Raw genomic sequence first — 26,537 nt, 5'->3', positions numbered from 1 at the left:
AGTTTATCCTCTTCTTCTGTAACCTTGCTTCTTCTCATCGATCTCTCTATGAAGAAACATGTTTGTTCAACTAACAATTTAAGAGACAGTACTTTTCCAACTTTATTTCTTTCCACATGATATTGTGAATCTAACCTGGTCATCAAGCAGTATATTTTATTCATCTCAAAGATTCTAACCTACCCTCTCAGAATCAAAACCTTACACCATAACCATTGTGATTGTGTGCCTTGTATGTCGATTTTGCAGCCCATAGCTCCTGTCTCAGAGACACCTGCAGCCACCCCATTCTTTTGATCTTACCACCTTCTTCAGGACATCCCGTAAGTTTCCTGTGCTCACTTCTCCCACTGAGCTATTGGTTAAGTAATCCTTAATAGATTATGTGATGTTCTCTTGCACTACAGTATAATTCAATCTCCAATGACTTCTATGGCAAGAACATCTCACTCCCGCCCATCTAATCATTCCCGGCCCACCTCCTCCACTATGTTCAAAAGGCATTTGTCTGCCAAGAGATCATACAGCTTAGCATAAGTTCAGTGCGCCCTTGAGTAAAGGAGGAAGTCTGTTGTGAGCGGATGGTGTCACCTCCATAAGTCCATTTCTCCCCATTGCATGAAAGTGCAGCCAAGCCCCCATATGTGTGGCCTGTGGTTTGTTGTAATAATTACTAAATGTAGGTGACCTGCCACTTAATGAGGTCCCATGCTTTGCTCAACATTTCTTCCATAGCTTTCCTAAGGCGATATTCCCATCCCATGTTAGGGATATAATAGCTACAATGTCCTCAATCATCGCATCGTTGAGCAGTATCCTTCCTCCCTCTTTGTCTGGGATGCCAGGACTTTATATTCCACTCCCCGAGAAAGAAGAATGAGAAGAATTCCTATCCCTGCAACTTCCTTCAACGGGAAAGAGAAGTTATGGAACGTATGTAGTTCGCATGCAGCTTTCGTTAGAATGTAAGAAGCAAACACCCAACTCCCTCGATATGCTTGACAGGGATTTTAAGCCCTGGAATTATATGTAGTTATGGTCACCATTGTGTGAGAAATAGGCCTTAATGCAGTATGTGCACAACCCTTAAGTTTATCAGGGGCATACTTTGCATGATACGTTACATCATGTTGCTGTAAAGCCAATACATTTGTCTTCCCCTCTGCCTTTTTTCAATAAACACCTCTGCAATTAAAACTACTACTCTTTCTCTACAGCAGATTGAGCCTTCATCTCATCCCCAATATCGTGTGAGCATTTGTTAGGGATCTTGTAGACCACTGTTTCTCTTGCAATCTAAAGTTGATTCTGAACAGGTGTCCCCATCTCTATTTGCCTCCTTAAGCCCTGAAAAGGTTGTCACTGGTCTGAAAGCTTTCCTCTTCTCTAGCATGACCTGTAAACGGTCCTAAAATATGTGTATACCTGCACTATTGTAGGACACCTCTACATCACCATGGGACAAGGCCATGATACACTCCTAGTCTTCAAAGTGGTGTACAGGAACTAGAATGTCCAGGAGAGCTGAGGTTTTGTGGGACCAACAGGCAATTTGATGTGCCCCTGTCAATTTGGATAAGAGTTCAGTCTCTGGTTTCCAAGATGACCTAATCAGTTCTGTCATGCACGCACCTTTTTGTCTCAGAAGTGTCCTGGATCCACGATGATAAACACCCTATCTTCCCCCCGTCACCTCCCGGGCGTCAGGAATGAACGCTAACACCCGAAAGGTACTCAAGGGGAACACAGGGGAACAAAACAAGGGTAGGAAGGGGAAAAAAGGATGGTTCTCCACCGGTCTTCTTCCACTCAGAGGATATTCTTATCTTCTGTTATGACACTGCAGTAAGATATAAGAAAAGTAAGTGAAAACTATTCCCTCCCTCACAAACCCTAATGTAGTAAGTGTCATATACTTAATAATACCTTGTGGAATACTGAGGAGAATAATAAGGAAAACAAGGAAGATGTCTGGAACGCTGTAGTTTGCCTTGATAGGGTTTGTGGTGTGTATTTGTAAGCTAAAACACAAAACAACACAATATGTAAAGCGTGCACTACACCCCACCAGGGTATCTCTATTAGGAGAAGCACTCACCACTGTCACCATGTAAACGCTCCGTAAATTATCTCCAAAACCTTTCCACTAGAAAGGTGTGATTATATCTACCTGTAGAATCACTCCGACCACAGTACAAAATCCCCTGATACAAACAAAAAGAATTGGAAACCAAACTCCAATTATCACCGCTATTAATCTCAGCGGAAAACGAAATAACAGAAAACAAGAACAGAACAAGAATCCTGGAAGCAAGCCGCTTCTAAGGACTAACAATCACCAGAACGGGCCCGCAAATACCGTAAGAGACGGACTCCAACCGCCACGAACAGCTAGCTCCTCGGACGCCACGAACACAACCCGGAACGAGTAGGGAAACACACTGGCTAAACGCGAAGCACTTCCTACAGGTTCGGGGCGGGTTTAAGACCTGAAACGCAATACCTCTGCGCATCCGCGGTAACGACGCATGCGCCATAACTCTTGTAGCTGAATTTGCCAACCATTGCCAACCACGTATGAATAACAGGCAGAATCACAGAGCTTGAACGGGCAACTGCCTCTGAATCTATGTTTGGGCAAGTGCACCACTCCCATGTACACGACAGGCATGACAAGTTCTTGCTTATATTGTGTGATGTCATTATCACTGCCCCACCTGGGAACTCCTCTAGTACTGATAATGTTCCATCTGAACCTGTTCTCAAGGTCCTCTTGCTTTTATTGTAAGATTGTTTCTACTCCTCCAGTTCCACAGTATGGGCTCTGAATTCTTTTTGATCCAAGGTGCTTTATCCATTGTTTACTCTATTGCCCAAATCTGAAAAATCCATGTTGGCATCTTTTAAGTCTTTCTTTAGCTCTTCCCCAATGGTGCTGATTTCCAAAATGATGTCCACAATTATTTGCTTCGTAAAGCTCTTGATCACTGCCTTATTGTTGCCAGAATCTTGGGCTTCTATGGGCATTTTTTTCTCCTCACAATACTTCAACTATCTTTTTCAGGTTGGAGCTTCTCTGCTCTAGCAGCTCTTTTATATTGCCCTCTCTCTTTTTTCTCAGACTTGTGATTGTCTCATTATATCCCTGTGCATCTGTAGAAACTATTCCATGTGTGCATGAAATGTGAGGCTGAACTTAATATTTATGAAGCCTACACCAGACTAAGTTGTCAAAATAAGTAGTTACTTAAAGAGAATTTCTCATCCTTGATTCAGCTGTCCTAGGCTGGTAATGGACTGCCTTTGTCTTACTTGCTGCTCTTCGCATATCTGCTCTTCCTTTGTAATTCCCCTTTGCTATTGCTCACCTTATTTTACCATTAAGCTGCGAGGCCAAGTTTCTTACGGGGCCAGTGCCATTCACAACCTTCATGTGCCATGCCTCTAAAAACCTGTCAAAGACCACACCTGGAGCCCTAGCTTTAACGTATGCGGCTCCCTCCTGTGTCTTTGGGGCAGCACCACCTTGAGCCTCAGGTGGCAGGTGAAACACCCTCTCCAAGGCCATCCATCTGAGAATCAGTCTCAGGTGCCTCACATCTGCACACCCTTCAGGTCTTGTGCGTGTATCATTGGTGGGTTGACAATGGGAGAGGAGCCTCACTTCCACAACACATTAGCTGGTCACTACCTTGTCCTGTTTATGGCTTAGCCACTTCCACCCCACCCAGTCAAGTAGGACAGCACAGCCCTCACTCTTCTCACAGTGCCCCTGCATAAAGGTTACATTATTGGCTTCTTGCTGTTCTTCGGTGGAAGATCATTACCTCATGCCTTCACTGTGGTCTATTCCTTCCTTGTATTGTGCCAGGCAGGCTTTGTGACCTCCTCACTGAAGTCCCCTCTGTCCGCTAACTGTGCCAGAAATCTTGTGGTCCAACTTCCTCTGCTTCCAGTTTTATAAATCCGGAGTACTTCCAGCATCTCCACTGCAGGCACTCTGCTCACTTCGTCCCTGGAGGAGATATCCAGCCTGTAACTGCACCTGTTCCTCTGCTCGCAAGGGGTGCCGCATTCTGCTGTCTGGGGAGCTTTGGTGAATTTGCCCCGTCTTACCCTCCACACTCGATGCCCTGTCAGACAAGGTCTGTGGTCTGCTTTCCTTCAGGCCTGTACCCCTTGTTGTCACTGCGATTGCTGTCCCTAAGGTCTACTTTACAACAGCCATGACCTCTGAGCTCCGCTCTTCATCTATGAATCACCCGACCAAGCACTAACCTTTGGATCCTTCTGGGGCAGACCAGGCGGGAACAAATTCTCCTGCTGCAGTCATAGGGACCAAACATCTGCCATCCTCTTCCTTCTAACTGCAAGTTCCCTGTAATCACTATTACACAAAAATTGCCAAGGTGCAGGAACAATTTATTATGATTTTCAATTGCAGAGTTATGCAATATCTGGAAAGGGAGAAAGACTCAAAGTGCCTAAACATGTACTTTTATGATGGAATAAATAACTCGAGATACTGGGTTGAGGCTTGGAGGGGTGTTCCCACCATGTCACAGCAAGCTTTTAGCTGCACTTAGGCATAGCCTAAAATAGTCTGTCATGCAGCATTCCACGATTTCGCTATTATATTTATTGTTAGATCTTAGATGCATTAGAAGTGTGGGGTTTACAGACAGAGTTGCATATTATCCTCCTCTAAGAATAAGAAAAGCATCTGTTCTACCACACTTTTACTGTGTTCCCTAAATTCCTGATGCTCCCGGAAGATCCAGAGCTTGATAGCTAAGAAGTACTGCCAACTAGAATTTTCTTGAGCTGCAGCATGGTCAGGAGGTGGGCTAGACTTGAATGAAGTGTCTTGTTATGAGTGCATCAACAAGGGTTGGTCCTATGCTTCTGGATGGACTTGTGGGTGAAGCAGAGAGTCAGGTCAAGGGTAAGAAGCCAATATGGGGTGTCCTGTTGCACAGCTGCTAATGAATTATATTTTTAATGGATACTTCTAACTGTAGATTCCTCACCTTAGAATATCCCCAAGGAGCTAGACTAGATCTTGACATTTTTTGTACTAGTGCCCCAGTGAGCTGTTAGGTGGTGTCCTATGGCTCCGTGCTGAACCCATATTTCCCCTGAAAGGACAGAGGAGGGCCCCATGTGAGCACCACTCTGGATAGCTATCAGTTGCTTTCTTTCCATGTCTTATGACGTGAATCCGGAGAACTGCTCTGATGTTGTCAGTTTTCAGATAACTCCAGAACTTTTCCTCAGTGTGATAGGGAATGATGTTCCCACTGAAATCAACTAGATTCAAACTGTGCCAAGACTGAAGGAAGCAGATGTCGGTCATGGACCCGTATGCAGTGTTCCATTGGTGCCTAGGCTCAGCATATGATTCGAAGTCATGTGATAAGTGCACCCTCAAGCACCAAGAAACAAATTGAAACCTGGAGGTGAATTTGTATGTTACAGAACACAAGAAGAAGTTTATTTATTTATTTATAATTACATTTGTTAAGCGCGCAGCTACCCGAAGGTTTCCCGGCGCTGAGGCAGACTAGGCGGTCAGAGAAAGTAAGAGAAAATAATAAACAATGGGGATCAGGAGTTAAAAAGCCAGGTTTTAATTCCCTTACGGAAAGTAAGGAAGCAAGATTCGGAGCGCAACAGTTGAGGCAGGGCATTCCATAAGGAAGGGGCCAATAGGGCAAACGAACGTCCCCCCATTTTGGCTCTGTTGGTACGAGGAATCATGTACTTGTTCTGCGTAGAAGACCTGAGTGTCCGGGGAGGAACGTAATGGTGCACTAAGGCAGACAGATAATGGGGGGCCTTACCAGGCCTTACCAGTTGCTGCCTTCATGTAGATTCCACTCCAAGTCATAGGCCTAGCCACAGGTTGTTCCAATGACCGCTCCACTTTCTGCTCAAAGTCCTTTCTTAAGTCCAAGTTCAAATGAAGCATAAAAAAGCAGACCTGGACTCGACCCCATTTGGCCACTTTGACTCAAGATAAAAGGCATGAGGACATCAAGATGTGAGTCGAACTGCATCGAGGTCACCAGCCCTGAAGCCGATTCCTCACTTGGTCCTTGGGCACGTTTCTCAGGTCATCGTCAACCTGCAGCAGATCGAGGCCTTGAAGGGGACATTCTACAGATTTTAATTGCGCCTCTACTGCCATCTGGTAGACCTTATGGCCCTGTGGAACTGCAAGGGCCTACAGTTGGGTTACCGCTGGCAGGTCTGTGCCTGGCACTGTCTGTCTCCTCAGAACCCAATAAATGGCCTGTATCGGATCTGGTACACCTTTCCACCATGTCTCTGAGCCCCACGCTGGTCCCCACCACCCAACACCGGTGCCAGTGCCACCGGCGCTGATGAATGATCCGGTGCCTATGTCAGATCCCAAACTGATGTCAACTCGTGCTCGACTGATGTGCCTGGAGATTACAAAAGTGTCACCTGACTCTTACCCTGTGTCTCTATTGCGCTGCAGCTATCAGCAGTGGCTCCATTCTCTTTTTGGTTCTGATTCTGACCCTCTGCAGTGTGCACCCCAGGATACTGATGATGATGATGGGAAGGAGAATGGCTTTCTCCCACCTTTTTATACTGATGGTGCCTTATACCTTGATTTGCAAAATGCCAAGGGACTTGATAATCTCCCTGAGAAACAGTTTGACTCACATGGGCAACCAATTGAAAAAGTGCTAATTTAGAGTGGTGGTTCGAAAGGCAGCTAAATTGCTAAAATTGCAGCTACCTGTCTCTGGCAATATCCGAGCTGTTGCTCCCATTCAATGATGTCCTCAAAGATTCTTCAATACTACCTGCTCTAAATCATGTTCTTGTCCTTCTGTGAACAGGCAGAGGACCAGATGACATAGACTGGTGCTGGGTGATTTGGATTGTATCAAGAAGCAACCCACTGCGGATAGCCGTATTGTTCAGATCTCAGCCAGTAGGGTGAACCCCAACTCATTTTGGACCAATCCTCCAGATTGACAACTTTTGGAAGCATATGTTTTCCCCTGTCAAGTTGGTACCACTATCCGTAAATGCCATATGTCTGTTTGGTCGATACAAACATGCAGTTTGGGATATGGTCAGCGAGATCTTGCTGGCAGTCCGGGGGGATCTTAAGGCCCTTCTAACTCACATGATACATGCCCTGCAGAATGCGACCAAGTAATGCATTGGTAGGGTAGTGGGTACCTGGGTTGTCCTTCATAGGCATACCTCAATGAGGTCTATTGGTTCTCCAGTGATGTTCAGGCTATGCTAATGGACATACACTTTGATGGATCTCACCTCTTCAGAGGGGAACTCTACTTTATAACACTTTAAGGATAGCAGACCCACAGCCCATTCTTTGGGACTGCTGACCCCTGCCAAACAATTTCCGCACCAGTTCCAGAAATGTAGGGGCTACACCAGAGGACTGCCATATCAGTAGAGACAGCCTTACCAACAAGTGGTGCATCAACAAGTTCAGCTCTTTCTGGACTGGTGATTGTGATCGAGCAGGCAACTTGAGGGCCAGAAGGGACCCTAGTCTTTCCACTCCTCTTCCTCTGCTACAACCACCAATAAACCACTGTTTGCCCTCAGCAGCACATACTGAACAAGTACAGAGAAGGATTCAGCACTTCTGCCCTACCTTTTCTCTCCTACCCACCCAATATTCCTCGCACACAGAACAAATTTCATTAGAACAGCTGTCAAACGTATTATAGAAGGTACGCCTGTTGCATGCCAAAGGTACTGGCTAGTAACTCCGAGAAAGATGGTGACTGTTAACCTTGCTTTTTCCTCATCCTAGAAAAGGACAGTGGCCTCCGGCCTATTTTGGCGGAAAGAGTATTGACCAGAAATAAATTATCATAGGTAAGTAGCTTTTTCTTTAGCAACAATTTTTTATTTGTAAATCTAATCCGATGTCCACGTGGTTCCATAGAATTCTGGGGGAACCCTACAATCTTTTGCATTTATCCATAGGTGAAATGGATATGTATGTGGCTAGGATGTGTGACATCCTGGGATGTTTTATTCAACACATTGTGCTTCAAAATTGGGGTAAGTGATAACCCATTCCTGGTTTCTATTACAGTACAGCCCTCAGTTGGAACCTGGTGTTAATGCCAAATATCTGCAAACTGTATTCGTGCTCATTTTATCACTAACACATATTTAGAGTAACAAATCGCCAGAGACAATCTCACCAGCATCTAAAACCTGGTATAAATTGAAAGCACAAAGTAGGAAAAAAAAGGCGCGCTGTAAGTGAGCCCCGCTAATAGCAGCCCTCTGGAGGGGGTCATGGTGGTCCTATGGACCATTCCAGATATCCCTTTGAAGTTGGGTATAGTCACTCACTGCACCTGCCTGAAAGGGAATCTCTCTCCCCTTTTCAAAGCGCAGGCAGGTGCCGCCTACACAGTGAACCACAGAGCTGATTTGAATCAGCCACTCTATATTGCACTTTAATGTGCTGCCCCCAGGGTAGTACGTGTTCGCCACTGCCCTGAGGGCAGCGTATTCAACCTAACAGGGTGCACTTACCCTGTTTGCGCCTGGTACACCTGTTTGAAGTGAAAGTGCATCCTATACGTAATAGGGCCCCTGGTGTCACTTCCAAAGAGCACATGACAGTGCATTCACAACTCACCATTACTGTGCGCAGTTTATAGTTGCGTGCCCGGATATCTTGCATCAACATCTCAAAGGGTGTTAGCTGATACTCAGTGGGTAGGGGGTTGAACTGCATTTCCTGGACCTTCTTTAGTTTCACACCCTGACGCAGGTCCCGCATCAGCTGCACCCACAGCCGCGCCTGTGAAGACACAAGAAAGAAGCCAACATATTATCTTGCTAAGTGAGCACACATTTCACACATAGATCAGTCTTGAAGACAGACTCATGGCAGTTCAAGAAAGAAAAGCAACTGCAAGCTAGATAGTTTTAGAAATTAAGACATGTTGACCACTAATAAGCACAAAATGAGGTGGTAAAAACACCCACCGAGCAATTACTGTTAAGCGATATAGTGTATGTAAAAGGCTAATTGAATTTGTTGATAGGGCCTTTTGACATTTACCAAGTGGCTGTGGCTTGCAAAGGCTTAGGAAGAAGGGGCATAGTCAACTGATTATAGTACTCACAGATGATAGCTTCAAGAGTCCCCAATATGCTGATGATACTCAACTCTACCTGGAAGCCCCCTCAGCTTCAGACATTCAGTACCTCAATCACTGCCTGCACAATATCCAGTGCCTACCTGAAGATCAACCCAGCCGAAAAAGAGTTCCTGTTATTTGCCAAGAAACAGGAAACAGTACAAACCGGTGTCAATGGCATTAACCTTGACAGCTTTGAACCCCAATTTTCACTGAATTCCAAGTCATTTGGATTCCTTCTAGACACTAACTCCCCCCTCAAGAAACATATTGGTAAAAAAATGAAGATTGCCGGATACCGAGCTCTCTCTTCTAAAGAGAGTGAAGCCCTCACACTCTCGCATCTAGATGGTGGTAACGCCCTGCTCTGTGGCCTCCCAAACTCTAGACTGGCACTCCTTAATGACATCCTACACGCCACAGGATGTCTCATCCAGAAACGGAACAAATATGATCACACCAGCCCCATCCAGATGGAACTCCGCTGGCTCCCCTGGTCAGCCCCCCGAACTTTAAAACTAGCTGTGTCATTTACAGAGCTATCACAACCATCATTCCCACTTAGCTTGCAGACAAGCTCACCTTTTTTGGTGGTTTGTAAAACCATCAGCTAGGACACAGTCAGACTGCTGACCAAGAGGAGTAAAACACAAAAACCAAGGCAGCAGTCACTTTTCATTTATGTACCAGGATCTGGAACAACATCCCTGCATCCATCAGAATTGAGCCAAAGCTACTCTAATTTAGGAAAGAGTTGGAAGATGCAGCTCTGTAAAGAATACTACACAATGTATTAACAGTTCACAAACCAACTACCTCTCCTATCACTTTAATGTATGCTCGTCTTTGACCCTTTACATCACTCTGCTTCCTTTTAGCTATGTTAATGCAATATAAATATCACAACCATACCTCTGCTGGCTTCTTGGAAGGAGCTGCCTTTTCTGTAAACAGTGAAGCTGTGCTCCTCTGCTGTCCTGGCTAGATCAAACTTGAGTGAACCCTTTGATTAAGCAGCTTTCCCAAAACCCAAAGATTACAAACCCATCACAAAGAAAACAATTTTCAGTCCAATAAATCTGGTCAGGTGCTGCCTAATCTCCACTGGCCCATTAACCAGCAAACTCATCAAGAGCTGCCTTCAATCAGATCTCCAGTTTCCTGGAAGAAAACAACCAGCCTTTGGATCACTAAATGTATTTATTGCCGGGGAGAAGAGTAGAATCCACGTTGCTGTCCACCTGGACTCTTTATCTCAAGACAACAGTCAACAGAAAATGAGTTGTTGCACTAATACTGAAATTTGAGTCAATCTTTGATGAAGGTTTCTATTTCACACTACTACAGATGGTAAACGGCCTTGTCTTCCACCGCTCCAAAAAACTGAGCATTCTCACCACCATATTCATAAACTCTTTTCCACATCATTGACAGCTACCTAGATGGTTCCACACAAGGCACCACACCTTCAGAGCGTAGCTCACCACCAACCACAACGATCAAAGTAAAAATCCTGTCAGCGAGACTGGTCTTCAACGGTTTCCCTTTTTCACCAGTAAATCAACTTATCAGAAGTACCTTTTTCCCCATGCACCACACTTTTCCTCATTGAGATTCCCAAAAATGGTCCGAGCCACAATATTTGTGGCGCTGTCATGCCTAGACGAAGCAAACGATCTATACATGGCAGTCTTTCTCTACCCACTACAGAGGGCCTGATTTAGAGTTTGGCAGCCGGGTTACTTCAAAACAAATACCCCATCCACTTTATTGCAAGTTCCATAGGATACAAATCATATGTAATAAGTCAGATAGGATATCTGCCACATTTGTGACCGAGTAACCTGTCTGTCAAACTCTAAATCAGGCCCAAAAACTAAAGAGACTTGTAAATGCATTCGCACGACAATTGCTGCACCTGTATACGCAATCACATCACTCTAGCCTTATGGGCTTCCTACTGGTAGCCCATGGCTAGATGCAGCTCATTCAATGCTCCCTGCATCGCCCACAAGGCTATTCACAGTGTCAGAGCAAACTTCATACGGTTGATAGTTTGTTGATATGCCCATAACAAGACTGGTCCACCTCCTACGTGTCCCGTCTTTCAAGAAAATGCACGTTCGGTGTACTTTTTAATTCAACAGTTAAGCTGTGGATCATCCAGGACCATCAGGAATTCTGAAACATAGTGTAAAGGTGTGATAGTTCCGACAATGGGCTTATTCTTCGAGGAGGAAAACACACAACTCTGAAAACCCTAGTATTCCAATGCACCCAAGGCATAGATACAAATATAAGACCAAACTTCATGAATGTAGCACTGCAGAACCTATGACAGACCATGCTTAAGTGCAACAAAAAACTTGCCATGACATGTGGGGAGCACCCCTCCATGCCTCATCGACAACACGAAATGCTATTGATACAGGCCATTCCTTGCCCTCGCAACCTCCACAAAAAACCTTAGCCAACACACAAAGATGGGAAGAATAAAGAAAATGTGCTGGTATTACTTACTCCTGTTCTCTTCACTTCATTTGGAAGCACAGCTACTAGTTTGCCACAATTTGTTTGGAGCACCTTGCCCAAACTTAAGCAAGACACCACATCTCTTCCCATACATGGCATACTATAAATGCCCTCTAGCAAACAAGCACTATGAACTGAGCAGTCTCCTACTCATACACCCACAAGTGCTTCAGGGCCTCATCAGGGCTATGCAGTGCTCTACAAATGCACCTGACTCTGTAGATCACAGCATGATAAGGTCATATGAGGTCCTGCCAAAAATATAAAATATTTTCTCTCAAGATACACGTCATATACCAACATCTGCAAAACCTGTGTCTTAGCAGTTTCTCTTTGCAAGGTGTTTTATCTTTGTTTTAATGTGTTACCTTTCCTGTTTTATGACTTGATTGCTTTTGTAGTTCTTGACTTTTACTTGTGTTCTCTATTTAGGAAACCGCTAGACAAGGTTACAAAGATAGATAGATAGATAGATAGATAGATAGATAGATAGATAGATAGATAGATAGATAGATAGATAGATAGATAGATAGATAGATAGATAGATAGAGTTACATAGGTAGAGAAAATTACAAATATATAGCTAGAGTTGCAAAGATAGATTTTCAGAGGTAGATAGGTTTTCAAATATAGATAGGGTTGTAAAGATGGATAGCATTACAAAGATAGTTGCATAAATAGATAGGGTTTCATAGATGCGGTTGTAAGGTAGATAAATGAGTTTGCACAGATAAATATAGAGGGTTGCAAAGCTAGATAGGTAGCTAGAGAGGCTTTCAATTATAGATAGGGTTGCAAATATAGATAGATAGATAGATAGATAGATAGATAGATAGATAGATAGATAGATAGATAGCCAATTAGAGTGCTAGATAGACAGACAGAATGCCAGATAGAGTACTAGATAGATAGACAAACAGAGTGCTAGATAGATAAATAGATAGACAGACAGAGTGCTAGATAAATAGATAGATATATAAAGCGCTAGATAGACAGATAGAGTGCTAGATAGATGGATAGACCGAGTGCTAGATAGATAGACAGACAGACAGACAGTGTGCTAGATAGATAGATAGATAGATAGATAGATAGATAGATAGATAGATAGATAGATAGATAGATAGATAGATAGACAGATAGACAGACAGACAGACAGACAGACAGACAGACAGATAGATAGACAGATAGAGTGCTAGATAGATGGATAGACCGAGTGCTAGATAGATAGACAGACAGACAGACAGTGTGCTAGATAGATAGATAGATAGATAGATAGATAGATAGATAGATAGATAGATAGATAGATAGATAGATAGATAGATAGATAGACAGATAGACAGACAGACAGACAGACAGACAGACAGATAGATAGACAGATAGATAGATAGGCAGATAGATAGGCAGATAGATAGATATATAGACAGAGTGCTAGATAGATAGACAGATAGATAGACAACTATGTAGTGTTTCAAAGATAAGTCAGAAGAGATGGCTAGATAGGGATATATAGAGAGGGAAATGGTTGCATATATAGATAGAACAGGAAATTGGAATACGTGGTACAGCTTCAATTAATAACAATAGTTAATTGTCTCTGTATGTACAACGCACCGGAGCAGTGCATACAAAGTAGAATGTCAAATAAGCTGGTCATACAGGGTCTCAGAAACCAAACTAAATTGTTTTACAAAAGAAATTTACAACATCATGAGCAGCTTACAGAAACTGATAAAGTTAGAAGGTGCCCTGTGCTCACATCATACAAAATATGAGCAGGTAGAAAACAACGGTTATCACATCAGGATCCAAACACTGATGTACACACTGACTAAAGTAATAATAAAGTAAAAACGATCACTGGAACTGAAGGGAACTACTTTGTGTGTGGATGTGCTCCGTTGGTAAGGGCAGAATGCCACCACTCACAATTCAGTTAGCCAGTGGCTGAAGTGGGCTGACCACAGCCTCATGTCGTATTCCGTAGTGGGTGGAAGAAAAATGTGAATGACACAACAACAGACCAATTGATGAAGAGAGCTCACTGAAAGCCCCATCACTAAATATATTATACATAGAATTTTACTAAATTTAGTCAAATCAAAAGGTCTTGTATAATGCCAGACCTAAAGAGTATATGTGACTTAAGGCTATTGGAAAATCTCATACCTTGATGTCATTTGAGCACTTGGTCACCCCTAATCTTAGAAGAAGGTTTCAAGTAGTTTGGGACTGTAATAACTCTTTCTGACAAATATGACTTTTGTATAGATATCAGCTATGCTCCCTACACAGTGCAGTGAACAGCTATCCCATAGGGCCTGTGTTACATTTAAGGGCAATGCAACAATGTCTACTTTACCCAATCCGTGTTGCGCAAGGTATCCAGATCTGCATATGTTGTGTCTTGTGATGTTTCTTCGCCAGCCCTCAGCTTTTTCAGCATCTGCAAAAGCATCGTAATGAACTCGAAGTAAGCAGTAAATCTTCCCTTAGAAGCACAGCAAGCGCAAATTAAACAACAAGCCTTGGCTACTTTAATTTCGAGGATGCGCGGGGAACTAAATCAGCTTCAAGACAGCCTGGACTGCAGTGCTGATGCACTAAGGACAATTTAGTGTTCAGTTGGATGGTGCACTTGATTTGTGTTACTAGTTTCCTAGGTCGCTTAATTTCCAATTCCTATCCATAAAAATGTTCCCTCTGTTTTCTAGTTGAATGCCAAATTATATTTAAAGAGAACAAGGTTTTTCATGTTTTCACACAGTTTCAGTCTCAAAACCCGAACTTGTCTACTACTCTCTGTCTGAAATAACCCACAATAGAATTCATAAAAAATTGAACCTATTCTCTGATTCAACAAAATTGACCCAATCATTTTGCTGCAATTTACAGCCAATAGAAGACACTAGACATGAATGAATGAATGCGTAGTTTTATAACACAGCTACTCAAAGAGCATCCCGGCGCCGAAACTAAGGTATGCATCACAACATTGGTCCCTTAGATGTTTTCTTAAGTTGTGTTACTTGGTATGGCCTTGCAGCACTGTGGGTTCTTTGGAGCATGTGTTCTTCAGGCTTTGGGCTGTGGTGTGGAATTTCCTCCAGACAGGAGTTTATTTGTTGGGATGTCCCTTCTGCAATTTGTCCATCATCTTTCAGTGCCCACGTCTGGCCCAGTCTCCATGCTTTCCTTTCCCAGGATCTGTGTCTCCTTGTTCCAGTGTCTAAGTCTTCATTGCTTGTGTTTCCCCAACCCAAAGCCTACATCTCCCATCCTGGGGCCCCCCAGGGGGTCTACGAGCTCTGTTTACTTTCTGTACCTTTCACTCCTTGCCCTTCCCCATACCCAGTGTAAGTAAACAGGAGGCTGCTGAGGTGTTAAGGTTAGCACAAGTCAATCCTGTGATATAATTGGGGGTCAAATGGTTCATGGTGTCACATTCCCTTTCACTGACGTTTTGGTGAATCGACGTCCATTTTTTATTTAATTTATTTTTATATAGCGCGGACTTTACCCAAAGGTGTCAGAGCGCTTCACAATAGAAGCAAGTACGTTACATGTGGAGAATTTTACATATTTACATGTTATAAAAACCAACGCGAATGAAGAAAAAGTAGAATAAAACAATAGATGGCAGTCACATAAAAAACTAAAAACACATTAGGATGAAGATCGTAGAGGCATAGATTACAAATTTACAATATTGAAAGAACTTTCTTGAGGGACATTTTGGTAAGATAGAGCAACCTGCATGTCACTGTCGTTACTCTGTTACCTAGTTCTGCAAGAACAAAATGGCTGCTTACTGGGATTGTCCGCTCGGCACCATGTTCAACCGTGCTATTCTGTTTGTCCGCAGAGAAGACACTGGACCGAGGAGTGAGGCACGGTTTTGCTTTGGGTCACAGGAGCATGCCTGTGAATCGCATGGCTGTGCCTTTCCTTCTAAGGGTGACTTAAGATGGCGCTCATCACTATATAAAGGTAAGGCAAACAATGCAATCTCCACGCTGAAAAATTGTATGTAGAAACAGACTTTTGAGAGTTATACTACAAGTTATACTCTGGCATATCTTTTTTGTTTTTTTTACATTTGGAGAAGCTTCAATAAATAAATGTCTTTTTTTAATGTTAAGTTCAACAGTTAAGGTAGTGGATTGGTCATATTTATACAAGAACAATTTGTGAAGACTCTTTAATGTTTACCTAAAAAATCATTTTCTGTATCTATATATATTTCTGTATACAGATAACATTCTTCCTTGAGGCAATCATAAAATTAATTGGGGCAGATCTTGACGAAATAGAACCATTCTCTCAGAAATCAATAAAATTACAGATCGCTATTCGATATTTGGAGTATTACAAACACATTGGTGAATACCGTTTTGACTGATAATGATTAAACAATTTCATGTTGAAATAAACTCAAAAGTCGATTGAATAAGTGATGTGTCATTAAAAAGGGCAAATAATTGTAGAAAACTCTGTTGTTTGCTCCTGGCAACTGACCTGCATTCTGGAGTGAAATGGAATTGTTCCAATAAATGATGGTCTAAGTACTCTTATGGACAGGGACGGTGTGACTTACCCAAATTATTTTAAAGATATATTAACGAACTTGCTTTAAATCCTTACATTAACACTACATTTCAGAAAACATTTGAGGGCAGTAGAAGGTGACATACAGTACTTTGGAAATAGCTAGCAGTATTGCTTCAGACATGTATGTCATTTACAGACAGGTTCAACAGTATTGGAGCCAGGAAACATTTTTCCATGACACGTCGATTAAAGCTAAATGGCGCTGAGCATTTAACTTGTACACCCATGCCTAGCCGTGAAGTGGTTTGTCGTGGAAATTCATGACAGTATGTACAACAAAGGGGAAGGGGGGAAGGCACAACGGAAGATCTCTCTATGTGCCAGGTTTGGCGAAATCACCACTCGTACAAAGGAGTGATAGGTCCAGCCCTGGTATTCGCCAGAAATATCAAGTTCAAGAAGGGTACCAGGCCGTTCCTAGAAGAGTGCGTGTTAGGTCGGTGTCAGGTTAGGGATGCTGTAGGACAATGTGGGGTACCTACAAACGGGCATCCATTTTGTGGGATGTAATGGCCTCACACACCCTTGCAAGTGTCATGCTTCATCATCGGCAATGCTCCTCGTTGGGTCGGCGGTGCAATACCCAATGGGCAACACCTCATAGAGGGGCTCTTTAGCGGAGATCTTTTTCCAACTGCCGTATGGGTGAAGTGCGGGTGTGGGGCCGGGGAAGAGTAGACGTGACAGTGATTAAAATGGAATCAAGGGTGCCAGGATCAAGTTTATTCTAGAGGTCCCTTGGCTCCAATTAATGTACCCTAGTACAAGGCTAACCTGGTATGTGACTGGGTCACAGACCAGGTTAGCCTTGTACTAGGGTACATTATTTCCCTACAAGTCTAGTCCTAGTCCAATTTTTAATTGGAGCCAAGGGACCTCTAGAATAAACTTGATCCTGGCACCCTTGATTCCATTTTAATCACTGTCACGTCTTGAACTTAATTCATGACAGTACACAGCAAATTTATGTCAATCAGGGTTATTCTCAGTTTTTTCCAGTGTTTTCTTCTGTCGGTTAGTTTGAAGGCCGATAAACTCTAAAATGGCTTACTGGTGGGACTGTGAGCATGGTGTTCCCTCTCCAGAGAGGCATTGGATCACCTATGCTAGCAGCCTTCCCCACTGTCTGCAATAACTGTCTGAAGATACACATTGACATTGCCGGTGAGTGACAACGAGGATCACTGACAGGCGCTCCTAGACTTGACAGATTGCAGTCAAGCCGAATTCATCAAAGGACACTAAGCGTTTGCTACTATGAGAAGGGTAGTTCACGATTGCTGAGAAAGTAAACTAAAGGAAGAATTGGTAGCAGTGGTTTACAGCATCGCACATCCAAAACACTTCTGGATTAAGTAACTAAGCACGAGTAAGTATCAGCACCACACTGTGGTGCTCACATGGTATCCAGACACTATGATACCACTATAGTGTGTATTCTTTGGGAAAAAATGCCACAAAGCCAAGATCTGGTATCGGAAAACTCTTCACTCTGTTTGCACAGTTGAATGAACGTCCTTGATTTTCCAAGAGGCGGGACACTTTTGCCTTGGATGCTAGCGATCTTCTTTCATACGGATAACATAGAACCTTGAAAAAGTTTCTTATAGATGAAACAAGTGTCAACTGCCAGTGTAATTCAAGAATTGGATGTCTAAATAAGACTTGTGGAACTGTTGAATGAGCCAATCATGTAATACAAGCCGGCACTTCTGGGACTTTACTTGTGTTATTTTTAATAAAAAATCATTTATGTTCTGTGCATCTACAGAGAAAGACTATTTAATGTAACTGTTGTATCTAATATTAATGTGTGCTTAGGTATTCCTATATCAGATATAGGAAAATAAAGGTGACCTTTACCTTGTTATCTTTTAAGAAATTGGGCGTTTACTTCAAAATATTTAAATCTAATATCTAGAGCCGCTTAGTTGCCGTTGTAATATAAAAATCCTGCTGTCTCACAGGAAGTGTCAATATTTGTGACATTAACGTTGCTGGGTTCTATTCCCAATTTATGTGTATAATTTTCACTTGTATTGGTATTGACTGTAACTTGAAGCTGCTAATGGGAAATGAACATCGTGGTGGCATGTCTGGTGCATTTAAGGATTTATTTTCTATTTAGACTCACATCATTTTTTTTCTTTCATTTTTTTTTTAATTCACGAAATAAGATTGATTCTTCAATACCTAATTTCATTGACCTATGGTTGTTTGGATCGTATAGAGTCAATGAGAAATCAGCTCTCACTAACCTTGATCTTTGCACGTTAGAAAATGGAACGTACCATGTTACCCTCTGTCCATAGAGAATTTTGTGATACCAGAACAGTGAGGTGAGCACATGGAACTCAGTAATAAGTACCACTATAAAGAGAGGCGCCAGAAAAGAGCGCAGACTTTTACTTCTGACTCTCTTCAATACATACATGATAGGTTATCATGCATTTTTGCTGAGTTCAATAGCTGTGGCTTAAATACCTTATAGCAATCAATCCTATTATGTGTTTGAGCCTTACTAGTATTTTTTTCCTCAAATAATTTTTTAGATGTCTGTGACATTTCCCCTAAAAAGGAATATTTTTTAATTTTGTAAAAATGATATCTGCTTATGATTTAAATAACTGGTAAGCTAGGAGTATTCTTTGGGTTACTATTCTAAATGTAGTTATGCCATATGAACTTGCTTTTAAAAAAAAATACTTTGTTGTTATGAAAAACATATATTCTGAGCCAGGGCTTTTCGCTTTCCTTTTTTTCAAGACGTCGAAATGTCTGGAAGAGACAGCGCACACGACGCCTAGGCGAACCCTAAAAAGTATAACAGAAGGCTATTGATGTAACACACGTGGGAGTCATGGCAACGCTTAATCTCATCTGCACACTGAATGATGCTATGAGCCCTCTGGTGTACAGGTTACCATCACAGACTGACACCTTCTGAAATGGAGGGTTTCTCCAAAGTAGATAAACTGAGCTTACAGTTGGTGTATTGAACAAAGTGTACTAATTAAGATCTTAAAGACAACTAAGCCCGGGGCGTTGTTCTTTAGCATCAAACTGGACAGGAGTGCATGTTGTCAAGTGGCTGAATGACAAACAAGGTGTCTGGAACCTGAGCTCAAATCCTGGCTTCTGCCCTTGACCAAATTGTGTGCTCCCAGGCATCTTGCTGTGCTTCACTGTCTCTTTCATGACTAAGAAATCTTGAAAAACCTAGGACCTGAGCTCTGAGTGGGAGCTATACTGAAACAAAATCCTCACTCCTGCATGAAATAAAAAACATAACTTTGCTCTACAGATAACAACATTGGCCGTTTAAACAGTGAACATTACACTCTGAAGTGTCTGTGGGTCGAATCATGGCAGGTTACCCATGCCATTGTGCGGGGGTATTCTTTCTAGAAAGTTTATAAGTGTTTATGTTTAGAGATTAACATTTTTAATTACGTCACCCAGTGCATTAAAAATCCATCGTGCTAAACTGGAGCACGTGTAGGGTTCTATAAATGACATTTTGCTCAAGGCTCAGCTTGTATTTTGACACATAGGGCGTGGTCAGACCCCTGCTAGGGTGCTCCACACCGGATCCTCCTCCCACCGCACTGAAGAAGCTCTGCTGTGGGGCCAAATACAGACTGACAACACCAATAATATGCCCATCAAAATTATATGCTCCAACCAACTGTTTGACACTTGCGTGCCCACATGCGTGACGCTGTTGTGTGCCCAGAGTGACTTTACTGCTTTGTCGTAGTAGGCCACAGTCGTGAAAGTTCTCCATCGTACTCCACTTCGTGGGATGGTGGGCGTGTTGTTGGTGCAGAACCTGTGGAAGCCACAGTTTACCGAATCCCCACTCCGGTTGAAAACCAACCGTAGCAGAAATGCTCAAACAATCCTCAAACTGCAGGAGAGGACAAGTAAAATGTGGCCGTGAGGTGTGGTCGGGTCATAGCAGCTCTTTCTGCTCTGAATCCTGTTTGTGGACATGCCAGAGCGGCAGACTGTCCAGTCCACCCGAGCGAAGTTGTGAATTCAGTTTGATTACCCGTGTCTCGGTTCTCTTGTCTGTAATGTCAAGAATATTTAAAAACAGAATTACTCTACCTTTAACGGCTTTAGTAAGGCTTGCATTTGTACACTTATCATGCCTCGTTCTGCCTAAGTGCCTCCCACCTCCAGGAAGACGTTCACTCAACAGAGAGCGAACTGATAACCGAAGCAATGATGCGCGCTTGCATAGAGCGCCCGTCGCTCCCGCAGAGCCTTCATTCTCCTCGCCCACGTCACCCGCCGTGGACGAGGCCTCGAGAGATGTTTGCACACAGACAGCGCCCTCGGGGAAGGAGGCGCTCCTATTGTTATGACTGACTGCAGCTGTCAAATCTAACAATACAGCTCTGTGAAATGAGGCAGCGGAGCGTGAAGAACGCCCTACATGTCCGACTGAGCAGAAACAAACAAACACCTGAAGTCCTGGGCGTGGAGCTGTATGGCCTCTGTGCAATGGCTGTCTCGACGCCCTGAGAAGTCCGCGCTGCTAGGAAGCCTAACAGCAGACTCCATGGTGCAGGTATCGCACCCTCAACTCCAGACACGCCTTTAAAGCAGGCCCGGTTCTAGCGGGTGGGCCGGGTGGGCCAGGCCCACCCAAACAGGAGCCTTGGCCCTCAGCAGTGAGGGCTGGAAGGCAGGCGCGCAACGCGCAGGTCGTGTGTGTCAGCCCGGGCGAGACAGCTTTCCCGGGCGCACACACACAAACAGATTTAGAGATTATCGCAGCCCCACACCCTAGTACTTCACAGGTCTTTAAAGACCATTAACATGTTAACCAGGCTTTGTTTACTTTTTTCACCCCTTCATCTCGGCACAGCGAAAGGTGACAAATCCTTTCTTTGACGGTGGTAACATTTGGTAACCTTTGCCTATTGTCCTGCTGCGTTGATATTTCTTTTTCGATGCAGCTCAGGCGAAAAGAAGTTTGTTTATTCCTATTCACCTTTCCTGACCCCTGCAGTGGCTTATCACATCAGACTGTGAGACAAAGTTTGACTAATGGAGCAGGTAAGAGAATGTGTTACTACATTTTTTTCTTTTAAAATCTGCACAGGCCCAGCAGGACACATACTTCGTGTGTGCTTCATTTAAACAGTTTTTATCTTTTTCATGGCCGATGCAGGACAGCAATAAGACAATACAAAATGCCCAGATAATGCTGGTGATTAATGATCCTGCTGGAGAGCAATCATTTATTTGTTAGTAGTTTTTAAATGCAGATGAACTGTATTGTATCTGGATAGCTCAGTGGGTTACTGCCTTTCTTGCAGAGATCCTTGTGTTACTTGGAGTTCAGAAGTTATATTCGTATCCTAGGACAGTGACCTATGAACTGTCATCTAAGAGCTGTCTACAAACATGAATGGTATAGTTAGAACTTCGCTTTTTTTTTGTTTTGTGATATAGTTAGAACTTCCCCAGTCTTTCATTATTCTAATGTTGCTATTTATCAGTAAAGCTGACCCCCATGGAATAGTCTTTAAATCCTAAAGTTGTGTTTCCCCATACCAAACCCTTTTAAAATATACTGCCCACCAGTATGGATGACATGTGATTCATACACCTTGTAATCCTCATTGGCTTATGTGACATTCCCTATAGACTGATTTACATACTTGTATGATTCATTGTCTCTGTATAATGTGTGTGTGATGTAAAGTACTGACACACACTATACTGATATGAGTAGCGCTATACAACAAATGAAATGTATATGAGAGAGGGGCTACGTAAAGAGGAGGGGCACTGTTGGAGGGTGGCAGTGAGGGAATCCGAGGAAGATGTCATGGGGTGGAGGGGGAGCTAGGGAGAGATGAGGGGCACTGGTGGAGGGTGGTAGTGAGGGAGTTAGACAAGAAGGTCTTAAGTGGGAGGGGCTACAAAGATATAATGGGTACTGGTCTCCAAGGGGGAGGTCATGAGGGGGAGGGGCTATGGGGATATGAGGGGCACTTGTGGCGTGAGGCAGTGAGGAAATCTGAGGAGGAGGTCAATAGGGGGGCATGGAGGGATGAGGGGCACTGTTGGAAGGTGGTAGTAAAGGTATTTACGGAGAAAGAGGTTATTGGTGTGACACCAAAAAAGACTTTCGCATCAGTGATAAAGCCGGCCCTGTCATGGCCTTTCTGTTTTTGTTTATTTAATTAGCAGTCGGGTCATAAGGGCTACTGTGGAACATACTTTAAAGTGCGTGCTAATTACATTTACTGCTATATTCAATGTTTTAAGTTTGAAGGTGATTTTTCTAATGTTTTTACCTGGCAAAATGAAAGTGGAGCCCGATGGTGCCTGATATGGGGCTGGGGCCCAAGGTCAGCTGTGAGATAAGATGCACTGGAGAGGAGTAGTGGATATTCAAGCCTGTAAGGGAGTGTGCAGAGTCTGGGGTCAGGTGGAGGTAGTAATGAAGAGGGATTCTCCCTGAAGGCTCGCACAGAGGGAGCCGAGAAGTGTCATTTGCCTGATACCCCTACCTCAGAAACCTCCTCTTCCCATCAAAGGAACATTACAAGGAAAAATCACTTTTTGAGAGTAATAACATTTAGAAAGAGATTTGGAAAAGAGTGCGTTTTACTGGGACTTGCAAGAGTAAGAAGAGATAAATGAGGGCCCTGAAGCAGGCCTGCCCAGAAATATATGCGACAAATTGAGTCCCAGTGACCCACCCAAATGCACCCTTGGCCCACCCAAATAAAAATTCCTGGAGCCGGGCCTGCTTCAAAGTGAACTTATTATTTGTGTTAATTATAATTGTAGACTTATAAGTCAAGATGACGCAGGCTCGCAATGACCGACCGACACGACACGTTTTGTTACATGCCGGTACCAAAGGCTGGAAAGGCAACTAACAGTATCAAGCTTTGTCAAAACCAATAGGTCTCTAGTATGTGAGAGCTATTTGCTTTGCAAGTGTCTTTTAACCATGTGGCTGCGGTTCAGTGTGGCTAAAAGTTAGTGGTGTGACATAGAGGAGAGTTGTGTGGAGAGGCATGGTGTGGCTTAGAGTGGTGTGGTGTGGAATAGAGTGGCACCGCGTGGTGTAGAGTGGTATGGAAAGAAGTGGTGTGGATTTGAGTGGAGAAGGGTAAAGTAACAGAGTGGGGTGTCACAGAGTACAGTGGCTTGGAGTGGCATAGAGTACAGTGGTGGAAAGTAGAATGGCATAGAGTGGCGTTGAGTCGAGTGGCATGAAGTTGAGTGGAGAAGATTGAAGTAGAGTGGCATAGAGTCTAGTGAAGTGGTGTATAGTAAAGTGAAGTGGCATATAGTGGAGTGGCATAGAGTGCCATGGAGTGGTTTAGAGTGGCGTGGAGTAGAGTGGCATACAGTAGAGAGTAGTGGCATAACGTGGAGTGGGGTAGACTAGAGTGGCATAGAATGGAGGGGCATGGAGTGGTGTGAAGTGACAAGGCATAACGTAGAGTGGCATTATGTGGAGTGGAGTGCAATAGAGTAGAGTGGAGTGGTGTAGAATGGACAACACCACCCTCCGCAGTACCCCCGTCTACAGACCTCCTGGCCCAGGCCCGCCCTTCACCCAATGCCATTGTTGACTTCATCGCATCCCAGGCTCTCACATCCACCTTTTTAAATCCTACTCGTCGACCTCAACTTTCACCTGGACAACCCCAACGACTAGAACTCTGCATCCCTTCTGGAGAACCTTGCGAACACAGGACTCAAGCAGCTAGTCACCTCTCCAACCCACACAGCAAGACACACGCTCAACCCCATCTTCTCCACCAGCGAAAAACATTCCCGACAGCCACACCACTGCACTCCTCTGGAATGACCAACACTGGGTGCACCTCACCAAACCCACCCTATACCACCGCTCTCACCGCCGGCCCGCTGTAGCTGGAACAAGGTCGCCAAAGAACATCTCACGCCTCTCCCAGCACTACCACACCGCTGACATCTGCCGACACTAATACCTCAGTATGCAACCTCCACGGATGGATCTCCAACTGCTCCGACACTCTGGCACCCCTCAAGAAAGCATCTGCCAAGCAACACTCCAGGAAAGCCACCTGGTTCACTCCGACCCCCCACGAGTCCAGACACACCTGTAGACGACTCGAGAAGAGACGGAGGAACAACAAATCCCCAGAAACCCACGCAACCTTCAAAGCCACCATCACTGCATATAACCTCATCCTCAAAACCACAAAGAAAATGGCCCATCAAGATAGAAGCAACACCAACGCACACAACAGCAAAGAACTCCTCACCATCATCAAGGAGTTTGCCAGCCCAGCAGGGAGACCACACACATCCCACCCTCTCAAGACCTTTGCAACAAACTTGGCACCTTCTTCCACCACAAGATCAGGTAGCTCTAAAACAGCTTTAACACCCAAAACCCTCCCACCACGCCCAACACCAACGCACCCAACCATGCTGCACCCCATAAGAGCCCATTCAACTGGACACTGCTCAACCAGACCACACACTCAAGACCATGAAGACCATCCACTCTAGAGCACCTATGGACACATGCCAGCACCACATCTTCCATAGAGTAGCCAACTCCATTGCCCTGTTCTTTGCAGCACCATCCATTGCTCCATCGAGACACCACCTTCCCAGATGACTTGAAACACGCCAAGACCAACCCCCTGCTGAAAAAGCCATCCATCAACTGGACAGACCTCAAGAACTTCAGACCCATCTCTCTGCTCCTCTTCCCAGTCAAGGTCATAGAGAAGGCCATCAAAGCCCAGTTCTCCAAGTTCATCAAAGCGAACCACGTCCTGGACATCTCCCAGTCCGGTTTCTGAAGCAATCACAGAACCAAGACCGCACTACTGGCGCCACCAACGACATCCGCTCCCTCCTCGACCAGGTAGAAAACGCAGCACTCATCCTTCTGGATCTCTCAGCCTCATTAGACACCGTCTCACATTGCACCCTAATCTCGAGACTCCACAATGTCGGCCTCTGTGACAAGGCCCTGGACTGGATCTATTCCTTTCTCACCGGTCGAACACAGAGAGTCAGACTACCTCCATTCCTCTCAGAACCCGCAGAGATCAGCTGTTGAGTGCACCAGGGCACCTCCCTGAGCCCCAACCTCTTCAACGTCTACATGACCCCACTCACAGCCATCATCAGGAACCATGGACTCCACATTGTCTCCTACGCTGACATCACCCAGCTGATACTCTCCCTCCTTCACAAACCCACAGCTTCCAGAAACAACTTCCACATCGGGATGAAGGCTGTTGTCACCTGGATGAAATACAGTTGCCTCAAACTCAACTCAGACAAGACCGAAGTCCTCATCCTGGGACCCAGCCCCTCAGCTTGGGACGACTTCTTGTGGCCCACTGCATTGGGAACCCCCTACCCCCATGGACCATGCACAAAACCTCTGCATCATACTGGAATCCTCGCTCACAATGAACCGCCAGATCAACGATGTATTCTCATCATGCTTCCACATGCTTCACCTGCTTCGAAAGACATTCAGATTGGTCCCCACCAAATCCAGAAAGATTGTCACCCATCAGCAGCAGACTCGACTACGGCAAACCACTCTACTCCAGCGTCACCCGGAAACTCCTCAAGAAACTACAGAATGTTCAAAATGCCGCGGCCAGACTGGTCCTCAACATCCCATGCTGCAGCCGCAGCCAAATCACCAAGCACCTTCGAGAACTCCACTGGCTCCCAGTCAACAAAAGAATCCCTTTCAAGCTCCTCACACACACCTACAAAGCCCTTGACGACGCAGGACCAGCATATCCGAACCGCCGCCTCTCATCCCATGTCCCCACCAGACACCTCTGCTCTGCCCAACCGGCCCTGGCCACCGTCCCACAGATCCACAAGACTAGAACCGGAGGAAGATCCTTCTCCTACCTCACCACCAAGACCCGGAACACCCTGCCTCTCCACCTCAGGTAATGCCTGTCGCTGACCCAATTCAGGAAGGATCTCAAGACCTGGCTCTTCAACTGAACACCAGAGCCCAGACAGATCAGCAGCCATCTCTCTTTCGGCCTGAGGGGGTCAGCACCTTCAGACCCTCACATGTGGGTAGCCGCTCTTATCAAACCCCTGATTGATTGATTGATTGATTGATTGATTAATTGATTGAATGGAGTGGAGTAGCGTAGCATAGAGTAGTATAGGTACAAGTACCCC

At 44.4% G+C, this 26,537-nt stretch overlaps 1 protein-coding gene across 1 annotated transcript in view; it reads right to left on the bottom strand.

Moving 5' to 3' along the window:
• Window positions 1–26,537, bottom strand: part of SPIRE2 (spire type actin nucleation factor 2) — a 230,843-nt gene that overhangs the window by 62,056 nt on the left and 142,250 nt on the right. Inside the window, exons 4-5 of the mRNA XM_078670918.1 lie at window positions 14,077–14,160; window positions 8,678–8,842 (exon numbers count right to left, since the gene is read on the bottom strand). Of these exons, the coding sequence (XP_078527044.1) occupies window positions 8,678–8,842; window positions 14,077–14,160 (249 nt within the window). The remainder of the gene's footprint in view (window positions 1–8,677; window positions 8,843–14,076; window positions 14,161–26,537) is intronic.

The sequence above is a fragment of the Lissotriton helveticus genome, chromosome 12 (genome assembly GCF_964261635.1).
Source record: "Lissotriton helveticus chromosome 12, aLisHel1.1, whole genome shotgun sequence".
Taxonomy (NCBI): domain Eukaryota; kingdom Metazoa; phylum Chordata; class Amphibia; order Caudata; family Salamandridae; genus Lissotriton; species Lissotriton helveticus.
This window is presented reverse-complemented; position numbering and strand designations above follow the sequence as displayed.